This window comes from Lynx canadensis, chromosome D4, assembly GCF_007474595.2.
Source record: "Lynx canadensis isolate LIC74 chromosome D4, mLynCan4.pri.v2, whole genome shotgun sequence".
NCBI lineage: Eukaryota > Metazoa > Chordata > Mammalia > Carnivora > Felidae > Lynx > Lynx canadensis.
In genome coordinates this window covers 58,419,935-58,441,479 of record NC_044315.2, presented here as the reverse complement: position 1 = coordinate 58,441,479, position 21,545 = coordinate 58,419,935, and the positions used below count along the sequence as shown (strand labels likewise).

The following is a 21,545-nucleotide window of genomic DNA, read 5'->3' as shown; positions in this document are numbered from 1 at the left end:
CCCGTGACAGAACTGAGGATCCGAGAGCAAAGAGGCAAGGAGGAGTAAAACGGTCATTCCTACCATGTCCACGCACCTTGCAGCCTTTGCGCTTTGCTGCCTGTCTGCAGCTCCCTCTGTGACCCACAGCCCTCTCCTGGGCACCCTGCTGGGGGCTCTTCTCTGGGGGCACACTGTGGCACTTCACTCAGAGCTCTTTGTGTCTTTAGCCAACCAAGCCAGCAATGCAGATGAACAAGGACACTGTTGGTGCCTCCTTCCCACCGCCACCCGCCTCCCCCTGCCCCATCCACGAAAGCCTGAGCCATCCCTGCGTGCAGTTTTATTTTCCATATGAAGGCAAAGCTGCTCTCCAAAGCTGCGTTCAAACGGGTGCAGTTTCCAAGTAACTGTCTCGCAAACATCACGATCATGATGTAAGAGCGTCCACAGATTCCTCTCCCAGCTCTTGCCTCCCCGGGGGCAACTTCTCACTCTTCCCCTACTTCACACAGCTAAGGAGGGAATGGTGGCTGGATTTGTAGCTATTCCGGTGGCAGCAGTGTCGTCTCCACTATCCACCCCTACCAGTGTATGCCTTTCTGCTGTCATCTGGGAGAGCAGCCTGGGAACCCGTGACTGACACAGAATTCAGCGACTTCGAACCTGTTCTGCTCAGCATGTGGGAGATTTGCTGGGACACGAGCCATCATGTTTATGTGGCTTCCTAAGGACAAAAAAGGGCTGGGGGTGCTGCACGACCTGCACCAAGCATTCTTAGAATCCAGCCCGAGTGTCAGTGGGAGGTGACTGTCCAAGAGCTGATGGAAGCCGGTAATGGAGCCTTCCTTCCGATCCGGTCCCGGATCTCTAAATCAGGGGCCAAGTGGTGGGGACTGCGAGTGGCACTCCCAGTTAGAAGGACGGTTCCACTTAGCAACAATTGGTTGTTGTCATGTGAGAACGTGGGATCAGGATTGCTAGGTGTTTGGATTTTTCAAGGAAGCTACAAATCCGTGTATTTATGTAAAAGCTCCCACCCTACAATTATTGGCAACTAATTCAAATAAAACAAATGACTGTGCAGGCCAAACAAAACTCACTCAGGAATTGATGTGGCCTGGGGATGACAGTTTGTAAAGTCTACTCTTAATCTGAACTTGGGCAGCAAGACTTCTGAGAGTGTTTACCCATTCCCCTCTTTCTTCTCCACATCAGTTGCTGGCCTGGGTGTCACCTGTGGGCCCCCTCCCAGCATGGCCCAGTTGGACCCTTGGTTTGGGATTCTTAGCACAGCTGATGACCCAAGATTCTTACTGCACCAACGGCAGTTTGACCAGTGCAGTAGATGTGGGTATATCTTCAGCCCTGTCTTCCTATGTCCTTTTTAAAGGCACCATGATTTTCTCCTTCAATGTAATTGTGTAATGGGGGGCAGGAATGGAGGAATATGTGTGTGAGAAGACCTAGCCTTTCAAAGAAGTGAGGGTGATGTTGAAATAGGATCCTTACAAATGCCTGTAATACCTGAAGCCCTTGAAGTTTAGTCCCTCAGTTTCTAAATGGATTTGGAATCCAAATAGACTTTATGTCTCCTATAGGAAATATTTAGCAGAGGGGCCACTTCTTTTGAATGTGGTGCAAAGGAAATTGCTCGAGCATGGGAGCTGGGAGTCTGGGCTGACCTGCTGTGTGACCCTGGGCAAGTCACTTCAGCACTCTGGGCTTTGGTGTCCTCATTTGCAGGAATTGGTGGATTGTTGAATTCCCTTCTCTGCTGGACCATCTAGGATGCTCACATGGCACCCAGGATCATGCTCATGCTCAGCGAAGTAAAGGCAAAACCCTTTAGTGTTAACTGCCAGGTAGCCAGACTGTCTCTGGTTTAGAAGAGGTCCGGAGTATGACTCTTACTGTGACACGTCTTGACGATTGCTTGTTAATTTAAATTTTTTTTTAGAATTGCTATGATTCAATTAGTCTTGTCCTTCCCCCTACCATTTCTTCTCAGTGGAAGATAATGCTCTTTGTTCCTTTTTTTTTTTTTTTTTTTTTTTTTTGGCAGCTGCTGCAAGCAGATGGGCAAAATCTCTATCCCTGGGGACAGCTTTGGAGGGTTCCCTACAATTCTGGTCTCGCCTATAAAGGACAGCTCCTCTATAGCCTTAAAATAGGGTGTGGGGATGGCTACTTTTCCCTCCCTAGTTCCCAAGGGGATCTCATGTGTTTTTAAGGCATTTGTGGAAAATATGAACCTTTTAAGGTTGAAGCTGGTCTTTAATCTTTCTGAAGATACTACTGAAGATAACAGCTAACATTTATAGCAAACTTACTGTGCAACAGCTGATATTCTAAGTAATTGATTAGTTTCATTCTCATCATAACCCTATGATGTAGGAATGATTCTTGGTCCCATTTTGCAGATGAAGAAACTGATGCACAGAGGAGTTAATTTACTCAAGGTCATGCAGCTGGCAAATTGGAAAACTGGGTTTCAGACTCTAGTGGTCTGATTCTGGAGCTTGTGGTTTTAATCAGTATGCTGCAGTGGCCTCTTAATGATTTGTAACAATTAATAATGTTGTACCAAATGGCTTATAAATATTTTAAAAGAAAAATAAGGAAAACATAATTTTCTTTGCTCTGCCTAGGTACAAACTTAATGGCCAGGCAATACTCTGCAAAGCTAGGACTTTATAGGAAATGAATATGAGAAATAGTTCTCATATATTTTACCATACATTTATATGTACATAACCCATAATATAGGTAAACTGTATTTGTATAGCCAGATATTCACATTAGCTATATCTCTGTAGACAAACACACATGTTTCCTTGGAAAAGGTGACATACACACAAATACAAAAATTAGATCAGATTCTAACTTAATTCCAGGTGGTCCAAAAGACTATCTCACTCCCAGGTCCTTGTCAATATGCTCCATGTTTGTTTAGTTAAAATAAGAATTTTGAATATTGGAGGAAACAAACCAACCCTGAATGCATTTGAAGCAACACTTAAGCTGACTCATAAGAAAAAGGCAAAAGGCCCTGGGGGCTCCAGGGGCCTGGACTCCAGGGGACCTGTGGTTGGGCTGTGGTGTGAACAGAAATGTCCGTTCAGGCTCTCAGCTGGGCATGCTGAGGGGCCTCGGTGCCCGCCACTGAGCTGTGAGATCTCTGAGGGCACAACCCAATTGAGGGTATCCTTACTCCTCTCCATTTGTACAAGCTGGAGACTCAGTGCAGCTTGAAACTTGAACTTCCAGAAATAACGGTCTGGAATGTGAAAAAGCCTCTCACCTAACACTGAGTGAAGAGAGCCAGATACAAAACCATGGATGCGTTTTAATCTTGATTTTGTTAAGGAAATGGGTATTTCCTAATATGCGTAGGAATGTTAGCATAAAGGAGGTACATCGAAATGTGATTTTAGATACCTTCTTTGTATTTCTCATCCTAATAGTCTACAATGAGCACAAAGTACTTTTATAATTAAGAAAAACCCTAATAACTGTTCTTTTAAAAGGTGATCCTTGGAGGCTGGAGTAGAACGTCTCCAAAGAAGCTGAACATTCTGTTACCACCCACCCTTCTCCCTAATGAGAAGGAAGAAGCTTCCCTTCTCAGGGAAGGAGCTTTTGTGCAGATCCCACAGGGACTTTGGGCCCAGCCCTGGTTGGTTGCGCTATGACACACAGGGCTTGGGGTCTCACGGAGGAGACCCATATGAGTGTGCTGTTCTAGACAGAAATTTATAAGCTAAGCTTCTCAGAGCCCAAGGTCCTACAGAAGAACATCAGAGCTGCCGGGGCAAAGGAAAAGCAGTACCACTATTATCCCTTTCATACAGTGGGCTTTGTTTGAAGATTTTTTTCCCCAAAAAAGGATTTAATTAGAGTGGTCTGTTCCAACTTCCTCATTGTATTGAGGCCGGCAACAGAATGGACTTGCCCAGGGTCACAATCAAGTTCATCATATTAGAACTAGGGCAAGGTCTCTGGAAAGACAGGCCAGCACACCCCCGGCTCCCGGCCTTGTTGGAGCCTAACCATGTGGCTTTGTACAAGGCAGCTTTGGAGGCTTCCTCTTAGCAAAGCCAAGCCTGTCCCGGCGGCACTTTAACCCTTTCTAATTTCAGAGCAACATGCATCTGCTTCCTTGGTAATTTTTTAATGGGTGGGGATGTGGCTCTCTCCTGCAGAGAAACCAGAGCATGTGGGCCCCCAGGGAACAGAGAGGTCACCTGGTTCAGTCCCTTCATTCCACCGAGGGGGAGGCAGAGGTCCAGGAAAGGGAAGAAAGTCCCTATTAGCGTCCCTCAGGGAGTTCCTTATGGAACTGGAGCTGCTCCAGAGAAAAAGATGTCTGTTTGTAACATTAATGTGTCATCCTTTTTCTACACAAGAGGTACTTGAAGCCCAGAGAGGGGTGGGAACAAGTTACCCAAAGACACCCAGGGAGTTAGGGGCTGAATTGGGACTAGTCCATAGCGCTGCTAACCCCCTACACTCCCAATCTGGGGTCATAACCTCCCTCCTCGTCTGCCCCAGCTTGCCAGGCCTTTTCCGTGCATAGCTGGTTGAGATCTCTTCTCCGTGGTGGTAAATAGCCATTAATTTTTCCCCCAACTGTCCACAGGATCATCCGGACTAAAGTACAACAACCCCCGAACCAGCCGGTCCCAGCTTCCAGTCACAGCATAGGTAAGAAGAACTTTTTAAAAAAATTTAAAAATCTAATGGGCTCCAAATATTCTAAAGAACTTTTTAATCATTCTTATGGACAGATAATTCTGCATAAAACACTTCGGCACACGTACTAATGCGCCTTCTTTGTCATTCTCCAAGGGCTGAACCTGGTAAATGAATTTTATAAATACTGCTAAAAGGTTTTGAATTTTACTGATTATTATGATAAATAGCTTTCACCATGAGACAGAAAATTGAAATCTAAGCCAAAAAAAAAAAAAATCCACTAATGGGGGTCTATAGAATGTCAGATAATTAAAGTAATAAATCAAGAAAGGGATACTTATTCATAACATTTTCTGCATCATTAGTCAGTAAGTAGTTTTGAATGTGTTTTTTTCTTCTATCAACCAGCCCTTCTACAATTCTTTGTGCACTTGCAGTCTTGAGTGAAGATGTGGCAAAACTTCCCAAACTTTCTCTCCCTCTCTCTCTCTCTCTCTCTCTCTCTCTCTCTCGCTCACTTCAATCTCATGTACTCCATGAACTGTCGAGGACTGCCAGTGGGGCTTTTGATACTCATGGGAGATAGTCTGAGTGAGCATGACTTATAAGGGTGGGGGTCCTATTTCCAACTACTAAAGAGTTCAGAAGTTTCGCTTGCCTGTCCTTTCCCCGAAAAGACTGTGAGATGAAAATGACATGTGTCTATTTAAGACATATTATTTCTCCACTTGGGATAAAGGGAACACCTCTGGGGGGAAAGTTATTCTACTATAAGAAAGTGCTGACCATTCAGTTCAGTAAGCCTCTGACAGTCCCAGTCAATGTCACTTAATAATGCCTCAGACTGTGTAATGTTTCCCCACCTTTGTCACTCCCTCTTTAACTGAAGAACCCCCCCGCAGTGATGGGGGATGGGCAGAGGCAGGCTTATAGTTCCAGCTCTGCCATTAACTCATCCAGTGAGTACGTCCCTTTACTTCTCCGAGTCTCAGTTTCCCCATTTGTGGACTGATGTGCACAAACTAGGGGCTCCCTGAGGTTTCTGATCCACCATGGTTGCCTCTGTGAATAAAGGTAAGAGAGAGTTCCTCCCTTCCATAAAATAATTATTTAGGAATCCATTCAAAAAGTGTTTGCTATGCCCTTGCTTTGCATGGAGACTAGTGTTATAAAGGAGGCAGGACAGAATCTCCATTCTCATGGACTTCTCGGTCTAATAGGGGAATGTAACGAAGAGAAGTTTGCAAAACACTGAGATAAGGCTCAAGAAGGAAATACAGGATGCTGTGTGAGCCAAAGGAAGGGAACTGTTACCAGCTCTGTTGGGCTGGTGTGAAGAAGGTTGAGGAGGGCTCCTGGGGAAATGTTTGTGGCTGAGATTTCCCTTGTAGCTTTAACTATTTCGGATGACGGAGCAATGAATATGAGACTAAGAATACCCGATAATATTCTTGCAATTGGGTTAGAGGAATAATTCTACTTGTAGGTCAGCAGAATGCTTTGTCTCAGAAAGTTTTATAAAAAAATGTACCTTGTATGCGTACAGGCCTTTATCGTTTACAGACTTATTGAGGAGTGAGGAAATGGAAGTTAGAGAGATTGAATAACTAGCCCAAGGTCACATTGCTCATAAGTGATGGAGCCAGAATTGGAACCTGGGTCTTTGGAGTCTGGCGCAATCACAAGATAATCAGAACTATCACTGGCTCTTGTCAGCAACATGGCGAGCCTTGGTTATATGTGGTTGTTGGTTTTTAAAGTACCAAATGACGTGTGATCTTCTTTCTTCCTCTGTTCTTTGCACCTTAATACAGAAAAGGTTGTGAGATTTGCATAAATCTATTTTGAGGAGCTTCTTCTGGTGAAGGAAAAGAGAAGTTAACGATTTCTACTTCTGTGTCTCCTAAGGAAGATCTAAAATCTAACTCAGATATGAGAAGAAAGGCACTGTTCCCTCTAGGTCTGTAGGAGCAAGAGCTGGATATGCTCCAAGGAAAGCAACAAACAGCTTCTCACGCAACACCACCATTTCTAGTAATTTCCTACACTTTAGAGTCAAAGGCGGCTCCACCTGCCTCCAGCTAGTTATAGCCCAAGGAAATGTGTCAGAGATTGGTTTGTAGGTTTTAATGAACCAAGAGAGAATTCCCACAGCCCAGGAATGGAAATTCAGCTGTACAGCTTGAGAGGACCCTGACGACTTGGCTGCTCTTTTCCCCTGGACTCTGGGGTTAGGAGTTAAAGTGAAACTTGCGCAAAACCTCCGCTCCCCTCCCCTCCCCTCCCCTGTTCTTATCCTTAGGAATGTAGAGACCTGGCCTTAGTCACAATAAGTCACTGAGCTCAGCCCACGTTTCTGGGCAGGGGAAATCAAGACTTTAAGTCAGTAGACCTGAGGCCAAGTGCTGGTGCTACTGCTTATTGGCTAGATGACATTTAGCGAATCACTTCACCTTATGGCGCCTTCAGTTTCCTCCTTTGACCCAGGAGTATAAATAACAACACTTGACATTGTTGCAACCGTCAAATGAAAAGCAAGGCATTAATGTGAAGCGTATTATTGTTCTTCATTATTACTTAACGAGGGGCAGATTGCTGTAAGGGTTCAGACTTCAGTTTCTGGATTCTGTGGCCTTGGGCAAGTCGCTTACCTTTCCTGAAGCCTGGGTTCCCTTACCTTTCCAATGAGATAACAACATCACCTCCCTTACAAGATTGTTCTTAGAATTAAATAAAATAATGCCTCAATGATGCCTGGCACAGAGTAAGTTCTCAGAAAACATCAGTTATCATTATGATATTATACGTATCGATACATATTATATGTGCACAATATATATTCTATTATATAGCCTATCATTATTACATAATTAATATTGAACGTGAAAATCCAGGTAAACTAGAAGGAGAAAAGACAGTGAGGAACTATAAAGAGAAGGAACAGTTTGCCATTTGGAGTTTTGTTGGCTAAGTGTATGAGTGTACAGGTATTTATGTCTGTGTGGATGGGTGGATATGTAAGCAGGGAATGCAGCTGCCTAACGAGCGGTCTAGGCTGGCTGGTGGTAGGCCCCAGCTCCCCCTCTCTCTTCGCCGTCCCCCTGCTTCCTGCATTCTTGGACAGGATTTGAGCTACTGCTCTTCTCACGCTGTCCTGTGTGCCTTTCTGCACCGTCAGCCCTCCTAGCTGCCCGTGCTCCCCCTTGCATCCCCCCAGCAGCAGAAAACCTGGGCAAATGCCCTGAGGGCTGCCCCCATCGCCCAGGTGTAGACGCTGCCATAGGGCGGGTGTCCTCAGCGAACACTCACTGCATCCCGCGCTCCCGCTGCTCCGCAAACAGTGGCATCCAGCCCAGTGTAGGGTGAGTGCTTTTGTTTTGGCCGGCTGCCCGGCAAAGCGCCCGCCCCCACAGCCCTCCCGCCGGGCCCTGACCAGCCCCTCTCCCTCTGCACAGTGTCCACGGGCTCCGTGACGCAGGTGTCGTCGGTGAGCACGGACTCGGCCGGCTCCTCGTACTCCATCAGCGGTATCCTGGGCATCACGTCTCCCAGCGCAGACACCAACAAGCGCAAGAGAGATGAAGGTAAGAGATGCCTCTGCAGTCCTGTCCCGGGCGGACCCGACCGGACGGGATCTGCTGCGGGGCCGTCAGGGAGGAGTAGAAACAAAGATGCCTGATGAGCACCGGAGTCCCCAGGTCGGGTGGACACGGGAAGGGGCTGGGTGCCCTGGGAGAGGCAGGCAGGATACTGGCTGGGATTGCGGATTTCTCACCAGTGTGCCCTCATCTTCACCCCTTGGGTGAAGGAAAGAGGGCCTGGCAGAGTCCTTGTGTTCTGAGCTTTGTGGTCTGTAAGAAACCTGTGTGCAGATCTGATGCCCAAGGGCAGGGTGTGCAGGGTACAGTGCAAGGCCTTTTGTCTCCTTTGTTGGGGAGCCTGGGAGCCGAGGGCGTGCTGGGTGCCCTGCAGTGAGAGCCGCACACCTGGGCGGAGGGGGTCAGCAGGTGGGTTCTCCCAGCTGGCTCTCCCAGAAGGCCTCCGACAACGAAGGCAGCGATGGTGGGGGGCTGAGGAAGTTAATCATCTCATCTCTGCCCTTGGGCCTGGAAGGAAGGAGTGCAGTGGCCTCCTGGGGATTACAAAGATGACAATCTTCCCAGTTGCTTTTTCTGAACCCCTGTGTATGCCTGCTGCCTGGGTCCCGGGAGCCGGCCATCTCTGTCCTGCACACAGGCCCACCTTAACCTGGCTTTCTGTTCCCTGATGGGCTGCCAGTGCAGCTGACGTTAATGGGTTTGAGAGGAGAAACGAACCCCTGGGAGTCTGTAAGACCTTCTCCAGGAAAGGGGGAAGAAAAAAAAAAAAAACGCCTATGGTCTAGGGCCTGAGAGCTGCGTGACAGAAATCTTGATTCAATTATTCTGTTCCTCAGCACAATTCCCTTTCTTGGCTCCCTGTAAGGGATGTGTGTTCTCGTGAGCACATGCCTAAGTACTTAAGATCTGTAACTAGAAAATTGAGTCGGCCCAGCGGTGGATTGGCCTGTGGTCTTCGTGTTCTGGGCAGTGCGGAAGCTGGATCTCTGGCCTCCTCTTGGAGCTGTGGGGGCGCCGGGGGGGGGGGGATGATTCACGGCTTTGGAACTTCCCTCACCCCTTTCCCCTGTTCTAGACACTCGGAGCAGATGTCAGAAGTCTTTAACTCAGTGGGCGATTGTGCTGTGTTACCGCAGGAGGCAGTGGGCCTACCATCTCTGTTGGTTTATGGGGTTGGTGCTGTCATCTTTTCTGCCATTGTCACCTGCACTCACAGCAGATGTGCCCAAGCTGGGGCCCGGCTGTGTTTGATCACAGTGGAGGGGCAGGTTGTGTGAGACTCCCTCACAGGCCGAGGGATCCCGGCACAGACTTTTGGAGAAATTAAAAAAAAAAAATCTAGTTTGATGTTTATCACCAAACAGGTCCTGATTTGGCAGGGGGTGGGGGCTGTTTTACTGTGTTTGTGGAGCACTGGGGCGGGGGGGCAGCTGTTTTACTGTGTTTGTGGAGCATTATACTGGCTTTTAGCTTCTGCTCAGCAGCCACTGTTCAGCTTCTCGTGCTGCTTTAAAAGGTATCGAGTGGGGGGCATTGAGGTGGCTTAGTCGGTTAAGCGTCCGACTCTTGATTTTGGCTCAGGTCATGATCTCGAGGTTTGTGAGATGGAGTCCCACATGGGGCTCTGTGCTGATAGCACTGAGCCTGCTTGGGATTCTCCCTCTCCCCCTCTCTCTGTCCCTCCCTGCCTTGTGCTCGCACGCACTGTGTCTCTCAAAATAAATAAACATTTAGAAATTAAAAAAGCTATCGAGGGGCGCCTGGGTGGCGCAGTCGGTTAAGCGTCCGACTTCAGCCAGGTCACGATCTCGCGGTCCGGGAGCTCGAGCCCCGCGTCGGGCTCTGGGCTGATGGCTCAGAGCCTGGAGCCTGTTTCCGATTCTGTGTCTCCCTCTCTCTCTGCCCCTCCCCCGTTCATGCTCTGTCTCTCTCTGTCCCAAAAATAAATAAACGTTGAAAAAAAAAATTAAAAAAAAAAAAATAAAAATAAAATAAAAAAGCTATCGAGTGGTCAGCATGCAGGTGTTGTTGGTCTAGACTGCTCTGTGCCATCAGATCATTTCTCAAGGACTGTGGCCCAGTTGGGGTATTGACCTTTAAGAAGGACAGTGACAGATTGAGATGTGTCCAGGTGGGTGTCACCTGGAATGGCAGGGATCTGGATATTACAGCACCTGGAGAACACCTTGAGCCTCTAGGGTTGTTTCAATACAACAAAGAGAAGAATGAGCAGGACTGGACTGTTGCCTTCAAATATTTGGAGAGCTGGCCTGGAAGGTAAGAGGAATGAGACTTTGTTGTCTGGCCTTCAAGGCCAGTCTGCAGCAGATTCAGAATTTCAGCTCAGTGTAAGAAAAAACTTGTAGATATGAGAGTGGTCTGAGGCAAAGGGAGCTACCTTGGTAGGTAGTGAGTGCCCTGTCACTAGAGGTATGTAAGTAGAGCCCAGGTGACCATGGGCTGGGGCTGCTGTATGAGAGCATCAAGGATCAGATGTAGGATTGGATACTCTTCGAGATCAAGTACTGATCTCCAGAAAGACCTGGGAAGTGATCTAGTCCGTTTTCCGGGGGCAAAGGGACAATGATTTGATGGTCCTGGAAGCCAACAGGATTGGGAAGAGTGGGAGTCCCAAATGGCAACCAGAGCCCCTTCTCCCCTTGCAGCACCAGGAGTGTGTTAAAGCAGAGAGGTGGGCAGAAGTGCCCTTGTTCACATTAGCAAACTGCCTTGAAGGACTACTCCCCAGTGCTCCCGGATACCCTTTCCCACCCTCCTTCCCTCCCTCCCTCCCTATCTCCCTGGATCCTGGCATTGGTTTCAGGGGGAGTTAAAGAGGCAGAAATTGTCACCCCTATCTTATAGGGGAGGAAACTGAGGCCCCAAAGAGTTCTGTGACATTGTCAAAGCCACATGGCTGGTGTGGCCTGGGGAGCTGGGAGCAGCTGGAGAGGCCCTGAAGGCCCCAGTTCCTTGGAATCCCCTCCCCCCCCCCCCACCAGCTCTCATTACCCTCAGTCCCTCCAAAGAGATGCTTGGGAGGTAGAGCAGCCTGGGGCTGGGCAGAGCCTGGGGACAGTGTGAGGAAGAGTTTCAAGCAGAAGGGACTGGTCAGCAGGTTGGATGCTGCCGAGAGCGTGATGAAAAAGTCAGAAACCAGCATTGCTGGGCACACTGGAGGGCTGGCCTCTTGCGGAAGACCATGGCACTGTTTTTCACAGGAGCCCTTGACAGCCTGAGGGAAGGGCTATGAGGAAGAGAGGCACAAAGGGCCAAGAGGAAGAGGCCAAGAGGAATCCTCACCCCCATTTCTCAGATGAGGTGACTGAGGCTCTGCAAGGTGGATTCTACTTTGCAGTCATCTCCAGCTAAGACTTGGGTTTTGCCCTGTGGGCAGTTCCTGCTGCCACTCTCATGCCCAGGCCTCAGGACAGGGGTGGGTGGTTACAGAGTCTGGTCACAAAGGGCCTGCCCTCTAGAGCTCACAGGCTGGGGTCAAGACTGACAAGCCCAAAGTCCCTCCAATGGTCAGTGTGTAAGATGGTGCTGTGATGGGCGGTGACACCAGAGGGGGAGAAGAGCAAGGCAGGGAGGGGCAGATTTTGACCAAAGGGATCCAGGAAGGCTCCTCCTAGGAAGTGGCCCTTTATCAAGGGGAAAATAGTTTATATTGCTTCTGTTTTTTTTTTTTTTTAATGTTTATTTATTTTTGACAGAGACAGAGACAGAGCATGAGCAGGGGAGGGGCAGAGAGAGAGGGAGACACAGAATCCGAAGTAGGCTCCAGGCTGAGCTGTCAGCACAGAGCCCGATGCGGGGCTGCAACTCACACACCGCGAGATCATGACCTGAGCCGAAGTCAGACGCTCAACTTACTGAGCCACCCAGGCGCCCCCTGCTTCTGTTTTTAAAATCAAATGAAATTTAAATTTTAGTTCTTCAGTTACACCCGCCACATTTCAAAGCACTCAGTAGCCTCATGGTGTGCCGAGTGGCCACTGTATTGGATGATATGGCTTTGATGCAAGTGCTTGGCGCATAGTAGCTGCTCAAGAAGAGTGCTTCTTGGTGGAATGGGTCAGTCACATGCTTGTGGAGGGTTCACAGTTAGTAAGGAGGGGGAGTGGGCAATCTCCTCAACCAGGAGGGTTTCTGTTTGGTATTTTGGGCTTCCACAGAAAGCTCTATTTGAATAAAGACTTCTGTAGCAAAAACAAAAAAGTTAGGGCACTGTTAGACTAGTGGATTGCCAGGGGCCCCTTTGGTCTAGAAATTCTAGGACTCTCCCCCGGGACATTTGCCTCCAAGATCAGCTTTGGGGATGTGGCCGCTGTGTCCTGATCTCAGATGAGCTGTATGCGGCTCAGGTGGCAGAGAAGGCCCTGGGGCCTCTGAGGGCAGAGCTGGGGCTGGCTGAGGGAAGCTACAGGAAGCAGATTGTAGCTCAGTGCAAGGAACTGCTTTCAGATAACAGCCAGGCTAGGCCAAGGATGGAAGCATTAGGTTGGGAAGGGAATGAGCTCCCTGTCATCAGATGTGTGATCAGGGACTAGACAAAGGAGAGGCAGAAGAGCCAAAGAAGGCATTCTGATTTGGATCCCATGACTTTGAGACCTGTTACAGTCTGGGTAGCAGGTGCTTCTGTGACCTCCTATGTCTGCAAGTAGTTTTCCCTACTTGTTTTTCCCTTCTGCCACCTGACTCTGAGGTGGCCGTCCACATGGACTTGACTGGGCAGAGGCCACATCGCATGCGTTTCTCTCCCTGGTCAGCTCCTTGGCACAAGGCACAGTGCCCAGAGGTGCTCAGGAGTTCTGTGGCTGGTACTGAGAGCTTTCGTGAAGTTTCTGGTGTAGGCCTCAGGAATCCCACTGGGCCAGGGGGACAGAGCCTGATGCGGTGCTTCCCCCACTAGGAGGCTGGACTGGGCCAGGCAGGAGCGGCTGTGAACAGTGGCCATGGGTGAAAGGGCAGCCCCAGACCCTGTGTTTCTTCCTGGGCCTTGGATCTCCAGTGGGGTCTCTGTCCACCATCTATCTCCAGGGCCCCCATTAAGGTCCCCTTGACTCCCCCCTCCTCTCCAACCCCCAGAATTTGAAAAGCTCTGATGAGCACACCAAGGTCAGCTGAGCGAGAATCCCTTTCACTAGCTCAGAAGGCTGCCCAGTCCAGGACCAGTGTGGACTGTGGGAGCCACAGCTCCTTTGTGAGCAGTAGAGGTACACTGCAGGTGGAATTTCTGGCCTTCTGTCCCCTGGCTTCTCTCTGCCTGAAGAGGGCACAGGAAAGGCATCCAAAATCCCTAGGTGGCCTGTCCTTTTCAAGAAATGCCAAGTCCAGCATGACTCTCAAGGAGAGGATTGGGGGGCATTTAGGAGGGGCTCCTGTCATGACTATGTCTACCCCTTTCTGGGGGTGCCTGTCTCTTCCTCATGCCTTTCATTCGGGGGTGCATCTTATCCAGTGTTATCTGCCTTTGTTTGTGTCCTGTTAATAGACTTTTTCTGTCTGCTTCTGTCTCCTGGTCTAGCGTGCATGCTCTCTCTCTCTCTCACGCACACACACTCACACTCTGTCACTCACGGTCTCACACATACACATGCTGTTGCACACCCGCTCTCTCTCACACACTCTTTCACACACATACACACTCCCTATCTTTGTCACACACTCTCACACACAGACACACAGTCACATACATACTGTCACACACACACACACACACACACACACCTCTCTGTCTCTCTCGTTCCTCTCTCTTTCTCTCACACATGCTCAGTCACTTTTTCTTTTCTTGTATTCACTCTTGCTCTCCCTCTTGCCAACTCTCTGCTCCTCTCTCTCCCAGGTTGGGAGCCCCAGCTCATCCCTGCTCTGCAGACCTCCATGGGACCCCACGCAGGGAGGGAAGGGCTTTCAGAAGCTCACAGACCGACCCCCTCCCCCACCACGGGCAGACCCTGATCTTCCTCTATCAGGACCCTTTTCCTTGCTGGACACTCCCATCCTATCTGCTGCTCCCTGGCTTGGGATGGAAGGCTGGGGACGAAGGTGCAGAGACCCCTCTCGGATTTGCCAGAAGGGAATGGATGTGTGAAAAGAGTTATCGGCAGCCCTTGATTCCACAGATCGCTCATCTCTGGAGAGCCCACGATGAGATGGTGAGGTGTTGAGGCAAGGACACAGGCTCACAGGCCAGGGACAGAGCAACATGAGGACTTCCTGGCGTGAAATCTTCAGCGAGTGACTTAATCTCTCTGACCCTCCACTTTGTCATCTGGAAAATATCCGTAGCACAAGCCTTGTGGGTTATTGTGAGGATAAAATGAAATCATACCCTCAAAGGGTTTAGCCCCAGGGGCCAGTCATAGTAAGTGCTTAATAAATGGCCACGGAGGAGAGTGGGGCTAGAGGGTGCGAGGCCAGTCACAGGCTGAAGTCAAGCAGTCGCTAGCCTTCTGTTTGGTGGCTGAAACTAGGGATCTGCCCACCGCAGTCTTCCTGTTTGTAAGGCCTCTGCTGTGGCATCGAGACTGAACAACAGTGCCCCCAGGTGTCGGCAGCAAGACGAAGGGCCACTTGCTTTCCTTTGCTTCCTTTCCTCAGGACCTTGGTCTTCCAGCCCCCTGATGGAAAAGAGTAAAAGGATCAAGTCTCAGTCCACAAAGAGTGGCCCTAGGTACACAAGAGAGGCTCCAAGATGGAGGGCAGAAGGCAGAGCACCTGGGCCTGGGAGGGCTGGGGGTGGGGTCACCAGCTTGGACCTCAGGGCTCCCCTGTTGGAGTAAAGGGCCTTGGAGAACATCTGGGACATGTCATTCCAGTCATTATCCAGAGGGGAAAACAGACTTGGAGAAGAGAAAGGGTCTGACCAGGTCACGTAGTAAAAATCTGGAAAACCCAGAGGGAGGGAATGGATTCTTCAGAACATCCTTGGTATCCAGCTGCCTTTTGATGTGGCAACTCTCAGTTTCTTCTGTCCCTTCTCTCCCATTCTCCTTTCCGGCTGCTGCCCCCACTGTTGAAAGCCACCAGGAACCTCATCCGCCTGTGCTGGGACAGAGGGGCTCTGACCCCTGACTCATCCCCAGGGCGAACCTCAACTCTTGACAATGAGCCTTGCCCTTCCTGCCTTGCCTCCCGTTCCTCTTCCTTGTCCCTTCTGTGCTTCTGCTCCCTGTGCGTTCTCTGAGCTTTCCTGTCTCCAGGCCATTATCCACACAGGGGGCCCTCCCACAGGAGTGCTGTCCTTGAGGCTGGTCTGTTGGCCTGGCCTGGTTCCCAGAGCCAGCCCACTCCCTGCAGGGATTTTCAATGTTGGACCAGGAGTCCTTCACAGCCAGGCCCAGGATGGAGCATTGGAAGCCAGAGAACCTCTGCAGAGAGGGAAAGGAGTGACTAGCATTTTGTCTCCGTCTTTCCTGGGGCTTTACCAGGGCAGGCCTCCCTTCCCCAGCCCTCCATGAGGTGCCCCCTGGAGGTCTCCTCAGGCTGCCCATGCAGGGGGCCCTTCTCTGAGTTCTTTCTTTGTCTATCTGTGCAGGGCTCAGAACCAAGGTTCCCGCTGGGAGGGGGATCGCTTAGAAGCCAGGTGGCAATTCCCAGCCTGGCAGTCATGCTTTACTTGGCTTGCCTTGGAGTTAAAGTAATTTTTGATTAGTTACTGACATTTAAAAATCAGATTTCATATGTGGATGTTTGGCTTTTCTTGGGGGAAAAAAACCCCAAAACTCCAATCTGGCAACACTGGGCAGACTTTCCCATGTAGCCATGACCGTCTGTGGCTGCTGGGCCTGCGGGTCTCAGGCTGCTCCCTATTCAACTTGCTCTCAGTTATTCGTGCTCCGTTTTTCTCTACCTGAAGGCATTTGAGTTTCTGGAGTCCTAGAGTGGACTTGGAGGAACAAGCATGAGTCCAATCGATGCAATAAAGCCTGTGCGGGGCAGCACCATGACATGGCCCAATGGAGCTCTGTGTGTGTGTGTGTGTGTGTGTGTGTGTGTGTGTATGTGTGTGTGTGTGTGCACGTGTGCGTGTGGTCAGGGAAGTAGGCAGTCAGGTTCTTAGGCCAGTGGTGAGTGGGGTAAGGCACGGCAGTAGGGCGAGGTCAAGGAGCCACACCTCCTGTAGCCCAGAAGAGCAGTGAAATCGAGGTCATTCAGTCCACACCTACCAGATGGGTCAGGCACAGAGGTCCCAGGCTTTGCCTCCGGGCGTGCAGGGCGTGCTGAGTGGCAGTGGTGATAGGGACCCAGGTTTCCATCTCCCAGCCTGGCTGGCCACTCTCCGTGTCCTTCTGGCTGTGTCATCATTGGCACTCTGAGAAGTGTCAGAGACTTTCTTGGTAAAGCAGAGGACCTGAGGCCAGGTGGCCAGTTGGAAGGGCTCCTTGGGCCTTTCCCTAGTGCCTAGGGCCTGTCCCTTGGGTGTGTGTGGGGGGTCGAGTTTCAGTTCCTCCTGGCCCCCGGGTCCCTGAGTTTCACTTTGATTCAGTGAGTGAAAGCCTGTGTGAGAGCCAGCACCACTGAATATCCCCTCCACCCCTCCCTGCCCCTGTTTTCACGCTTGCTTTGCCCACACCTTCCTCTCCCACCCCCCAGCTCCCCTTCCCATGGTCTGTGGTCTGGTGTTCTGGAGAACCCTAGGGAATGTAAAGGATAGGGTGACAGAGTGTGAGGGATCTCAGTTCAGGGAGCTGGTTCTGAGGTCAGCCAGAACAAGAGTTTGGGGTCAGCTGAGGGAACAGCTTAAGGGATGGAGTCTCCACAGTGGACGGGCTCCCACTGGCTTTCTTCCCCGATCTGTGCCTGCTGCCCTGTGGGGCAGAAAATCCCACAGTCCCTTCTCTCTGGCTTTGGAATATGGTTAAACCTTGGCCACAGTCTGAGGCTCGGGGCTTCACAGGGCTCCAAACTACTAGAGGCTTATAAGGCAGGTGCAGGAGCCCGGAAAGAGGGGGATAGGACCTCTGGGCCCCTGTCCTGACTCTGTGGCTAACTTACTGGTGACCTTGGAGGGAATCCCTTCCTCTCTCTAGGCCTATTTCCTCATCTGTGATATGGGATCAAGGGATTCCTAAGGTTTTTTTTTGTGGCACCAAGATTCTGAGCTTCTCCTAGTCCCATCTCAAATACTGTTGTAGTATTTTAGAACAATGGTTCTCCAATTTTTGGTCTTGGGACCCCTTTAAACTCTTAAAAATTATCAAGGACCCCAAGAAGCTTTTTAGTTTAAAACATAAAAGTTTAAATACTTACTTACTAATTCATAAAAAATAATAAGGGTGCCTGGGTGGCTCAGTCGGTTAAGCGTCCAACTTCAGCTCAGGTTATAATCTCACGGCTTGTGAGTTTGAGCCCCGCTTCTGGAGCCTGCTTCGGATTCTGTGTCTCCCTCTCTCTCTGCCCCTCCCCTGCTCGTGCTCTGTCTCTCTCTCTCTCTCTCTCTCAAAAATAAACATTAAAAAATTAAAGAAAATAGTAATAAACAAGTAACATAAGTAATGTGTTTGAAATAAGAAAGAATCATATTTTCCATACCAAAAAATTTAGTCAGAGTGGCATTGCTTTATGATTTTGCAAATCTCTTTACTGTCTGGCTTAATAGAAGACAGCTGGATTCTCAGATCTGCTTCCGTATCCAAGCTGCTGTGATACCACACGTCCTAGTGCGTTTGGAAAACTCCACTGTGTACTTGTGAGAGGGTGAGAGTCAATGAAGCCAATAAAATGTTGGATTTATTATGAAAATAGTTTTGGCCTTACAGGACCCCCTGAAAAGGTCTTGGGGTCCCTCAAGGGGTCCCTGGACTATACTTTGAGAATCTCTGCTTCAGGCTACTGGGGACTCTGAGCTTGCTTACTTATCGCTTATACAGAGAGGGAAAGCAGTTAAATAGTTTTTACTAAAAGGAAAGGTACCATCAGTTCCCCCTATTTTTAGCTCCTGAAGGCAGGGGGAGCCATGGAAGGTCTTTGAGCTGAGGTGGGGGGGAGTAACAAGACATGCTGGGCTTTGGAAATCCTCCTGTAGCACATTGGGTATGCAGGGCTTGCTCCTCTCCCAGGTGTGAGCTCCCACAGAAAGGCGCAGCTACTGAGGTTTCTTTCATTGCCAGCAGAATGTCTGTAGGGCTTGAGGTCTGACCTCCCTCCAGCAGGCTTTCTTCAGGGTAAAAAGCAGCCACCCAGTGCTCCCTATGAGACTGGAGAGCGGGCATTCTGAGACCCAACCACGTCTCCCCAACCCAGCTCAGCTCTGCACTAGCTGGCAGATCCCTGAGATCTCACGCTGGGCATAGTTTTGGTGGGAAAAAAAAAAAAAACAACCAGGTAATAATATTGAATAGGAATGAAAAAAAATGAAATAAAGTAGTAGGTTTGGTATTTATCTGAACTCCTGCGATTTGAGGAAAAGTAGGTCTGAAAGGCAATTGAGACAGGAGATTTCTGTTCTGATTCCGTAGGCGCTTCTAGATGTTTCTGGAATGCCAGTGGTTGGGCACTGGTGTGTGTGCATCTATGTGCATGTGCGTGTGTGTGTGTGTGTACAGTTTCACTTTGGAATGTCCAGTTTTCCTCTTCATTGGTACAAGCTTATTACTTGTGCTAGTCTTTCCTTGGACTAATGGACTAAAATGGAGGAGAGGGAGGTGTCCTAAGGTAATCTGAGAAGAACTGAGAGACCAGGGCTTAAAGGTGTTAGAGAAGATGCATATGAGAAAGAGATTGCTTGTAGTGTAATGAACTGAGCTATGTATGAGGGGAAACAAAACCATGGCCCCTGGAGAAACTCAAGGAGGAGGATGAAAAGCGACAAGAAGGTCAGGCACTTCCCTGTACTAGCCACCAGGTGGCACCATTGACCCAAGACAGCTTAGTTGCAGTCCAGGGTTGGGGACAAGAGGGGTAACAGGGCAGTGTGTAATGGCCATGTGGGAGTTTGTAATTCAGTGGGGGGTGGCGGTGGCCAGGTAGGCTGACTATTTCCTAGAGACTTCTTTCAAAGCGTTTAGTCAGGGCAGGCAGAGGCTGGACCATCCTTGTTGGAGATCAGTCTGGTCTTTTCCTCACCTCCATGGTGCAGATGTCTAGATATAAACCTTTCTGAGAGTCAAGTCTTTGGTTCTATTCTAAGCCTTTACTGGTTGTGTGGCCTTGGGCAAGTCATTTCTCTCTTTTTTTTCTTCCTTCCTTCCTTCCTTGCTCACTAACCCCTCCCCCACCTGCCCCCCCCCCTTCTCTCTCTCTCCTCTTCTTTCTTTGTTCCACACCCAGCATGGTGCCCAGTGCAGGGCTTGAACTCATGACCCTGAGATCAAGACCTGAGCTGAGATCAAGATTCAGACACTTTAACTGACTGAGCCACCCAGGCCAAGTCATTTCTTTCTGAGTCTTGTTTTCTGCATGTCAAAATGTGGAGATTTGAACAGGCAGTTTTAGTGGTCTTTTGGGCTCTGACATTCTGTGGTATGCCTGAGGGAACACGGGAGGGAGTTGGAGTTAAATTCAGGATCATTCAGCTGTATTACCTTGGGCAGGTCACTTGCCATCTGTGGGGATTATAGTAACATCTCCCTCAGACTTTTTGGATAAAGTAGCAGCCTCGAAAAGACTTTGCAATCTTTTTTGTTCCTGTAGGACAAAGAGGATCGCTATTTATTATTTCCCTTGGAATTGAAGTTGGCCAGAGGCAAATCCTTACATTGTAGAAAGTTTGTGCCTCTGCCTGTGACCACCAATAAAGGCCTTATGGCAGGTGCTGCTCAAGGTCACTGTATTTCTTGAAGCTCCTCATTTCTCTCCATCTCCACTGCTACTGCCTCAGTCCAAGCACTCTCTCATTTGAACTATTGCTTATAGCTTCCTAGTGGGTCCCTACCTCCAATGTCTCTGACTTCTCCAAACAGTCCACTTTCCACAGAGCAGCCCCAGATGCACTTTTGAAATAGTTCTGATCAGTGACTCACCTAAAGGGCTTTTGCTCTTCAGCTCTGCCTGTTGTTCTCAGAAGCCCAGCAGACTTAACAAGGCTGCAAGGCCCTCCGTGATCAGGCTCCTGCCCATCTCAGGAGCCTCATCTCTCTCCACCCTCCTGTTTTCATGCTTATTCCAGCCACACCAAACCTCTTTCCATGTCTTGTTCTTTCCTGCTTGCAGCCCAAGCTTTCTGTGCATGGGTTGTAGGATCAGGCAGTGGGGGCTCTGATGCTGACTCCACCAGTGCCTACCCATGTGACTTTGGGCAAGTTATTTGACCTGAGCCTCAGCCTGAGTTTCCCCATATATAGAATGAGGGCACAAATTATGCCTATGATTGGGCTGTTATGTGGATTGTATGAGGTAATGCGTGTAAAGTGCCTCTGTGTGTGATACATGCTCAATAAAGGATGCCTCTTATGGTGCTGTTCTCACTGCCTGGGAAATTGTCCCTTCTTGCCAACCATTTACCCAGGTGGCATCCCAAATCTTTAGGATCCAGCATGAATATCACTTCCTAAGTGAGGGCTTCCTTGGTGCTCACTCTTGCTGGTTCCCCTGGCCCCACCCTCAGCACACAGAACCTGCCTGTTGATAAAAATACCACATTGGTCATTGTCTGCCCTGTGAGACTGTGTCTGCAGTGCTCATCACTGTTGCCCTAGTACCCAGCACAGGGACCGGTTCATGGTAGCAAATATGTACTGAATAGGGACTCTGGATGACATAGAAGCCTGGAGCCCATCTGGTCGGTGGATGCTGGCGGCTGTGTAGAACCCAGAGCCTTGCACATCAAACATCCACCCATTCTTGCCTGACCCCAAAGCCTCTGTCCTCCAGCCGCTGCTGTCTGGCCCCATAGAAAGGATCTCATGGCAACCATTCCAGAAAGGAAGGGAGCTCTCTCTCCCTTGGTCAAAATACACGTATACGCGTGTACATATGCGCATGCACACACATACGTGCATGCTGGTGCCTTCAGCCCCTATCCTGCCTGCCGCACCTGAGCATACGTTCCAGTGTGTGGCCCCAAATCGCAACTACAACACCGCACAACCCCAATGGGTAGCACTTACTGTTTACTGTATGTATTTTAATTTATTAATGCATTTAATACTCACCACCACAGCACCAGGTAGGTACTCCTATCATCCCTGTTTTATAGAGATTCAAAGAGATTGGGGAAGTTGCCCAAGGTCACATAGCCCCAACATTCAACAGTGGCAGTGTTGGGACTGGCACCTGGGTGGTCGCCATCCTGATCTTCCTCTCATGTGGTGTCGCAAAGGA

General features: G+C 49.5%; 1 protein-coding gene across 1 annotated transcript in view; it reads left to right on the top strand.

Moving 5' to 3' along the window:
- Positions 1-21,545, top strand: part of PAX5 (paired box 5) — a 191,344-nt gene that overhangs the window by 22,300 nt on the left and 147,499 nt on the right. The window contains 2 exon segments of the mRNA XM_030292748.1: positions 4,622-4,686; positions 8,133-8,261. Coding sequence (XP_030148608.1) covers positions 4,622-4,686; positions 8,133-8,261 — 194 coding nt within the window.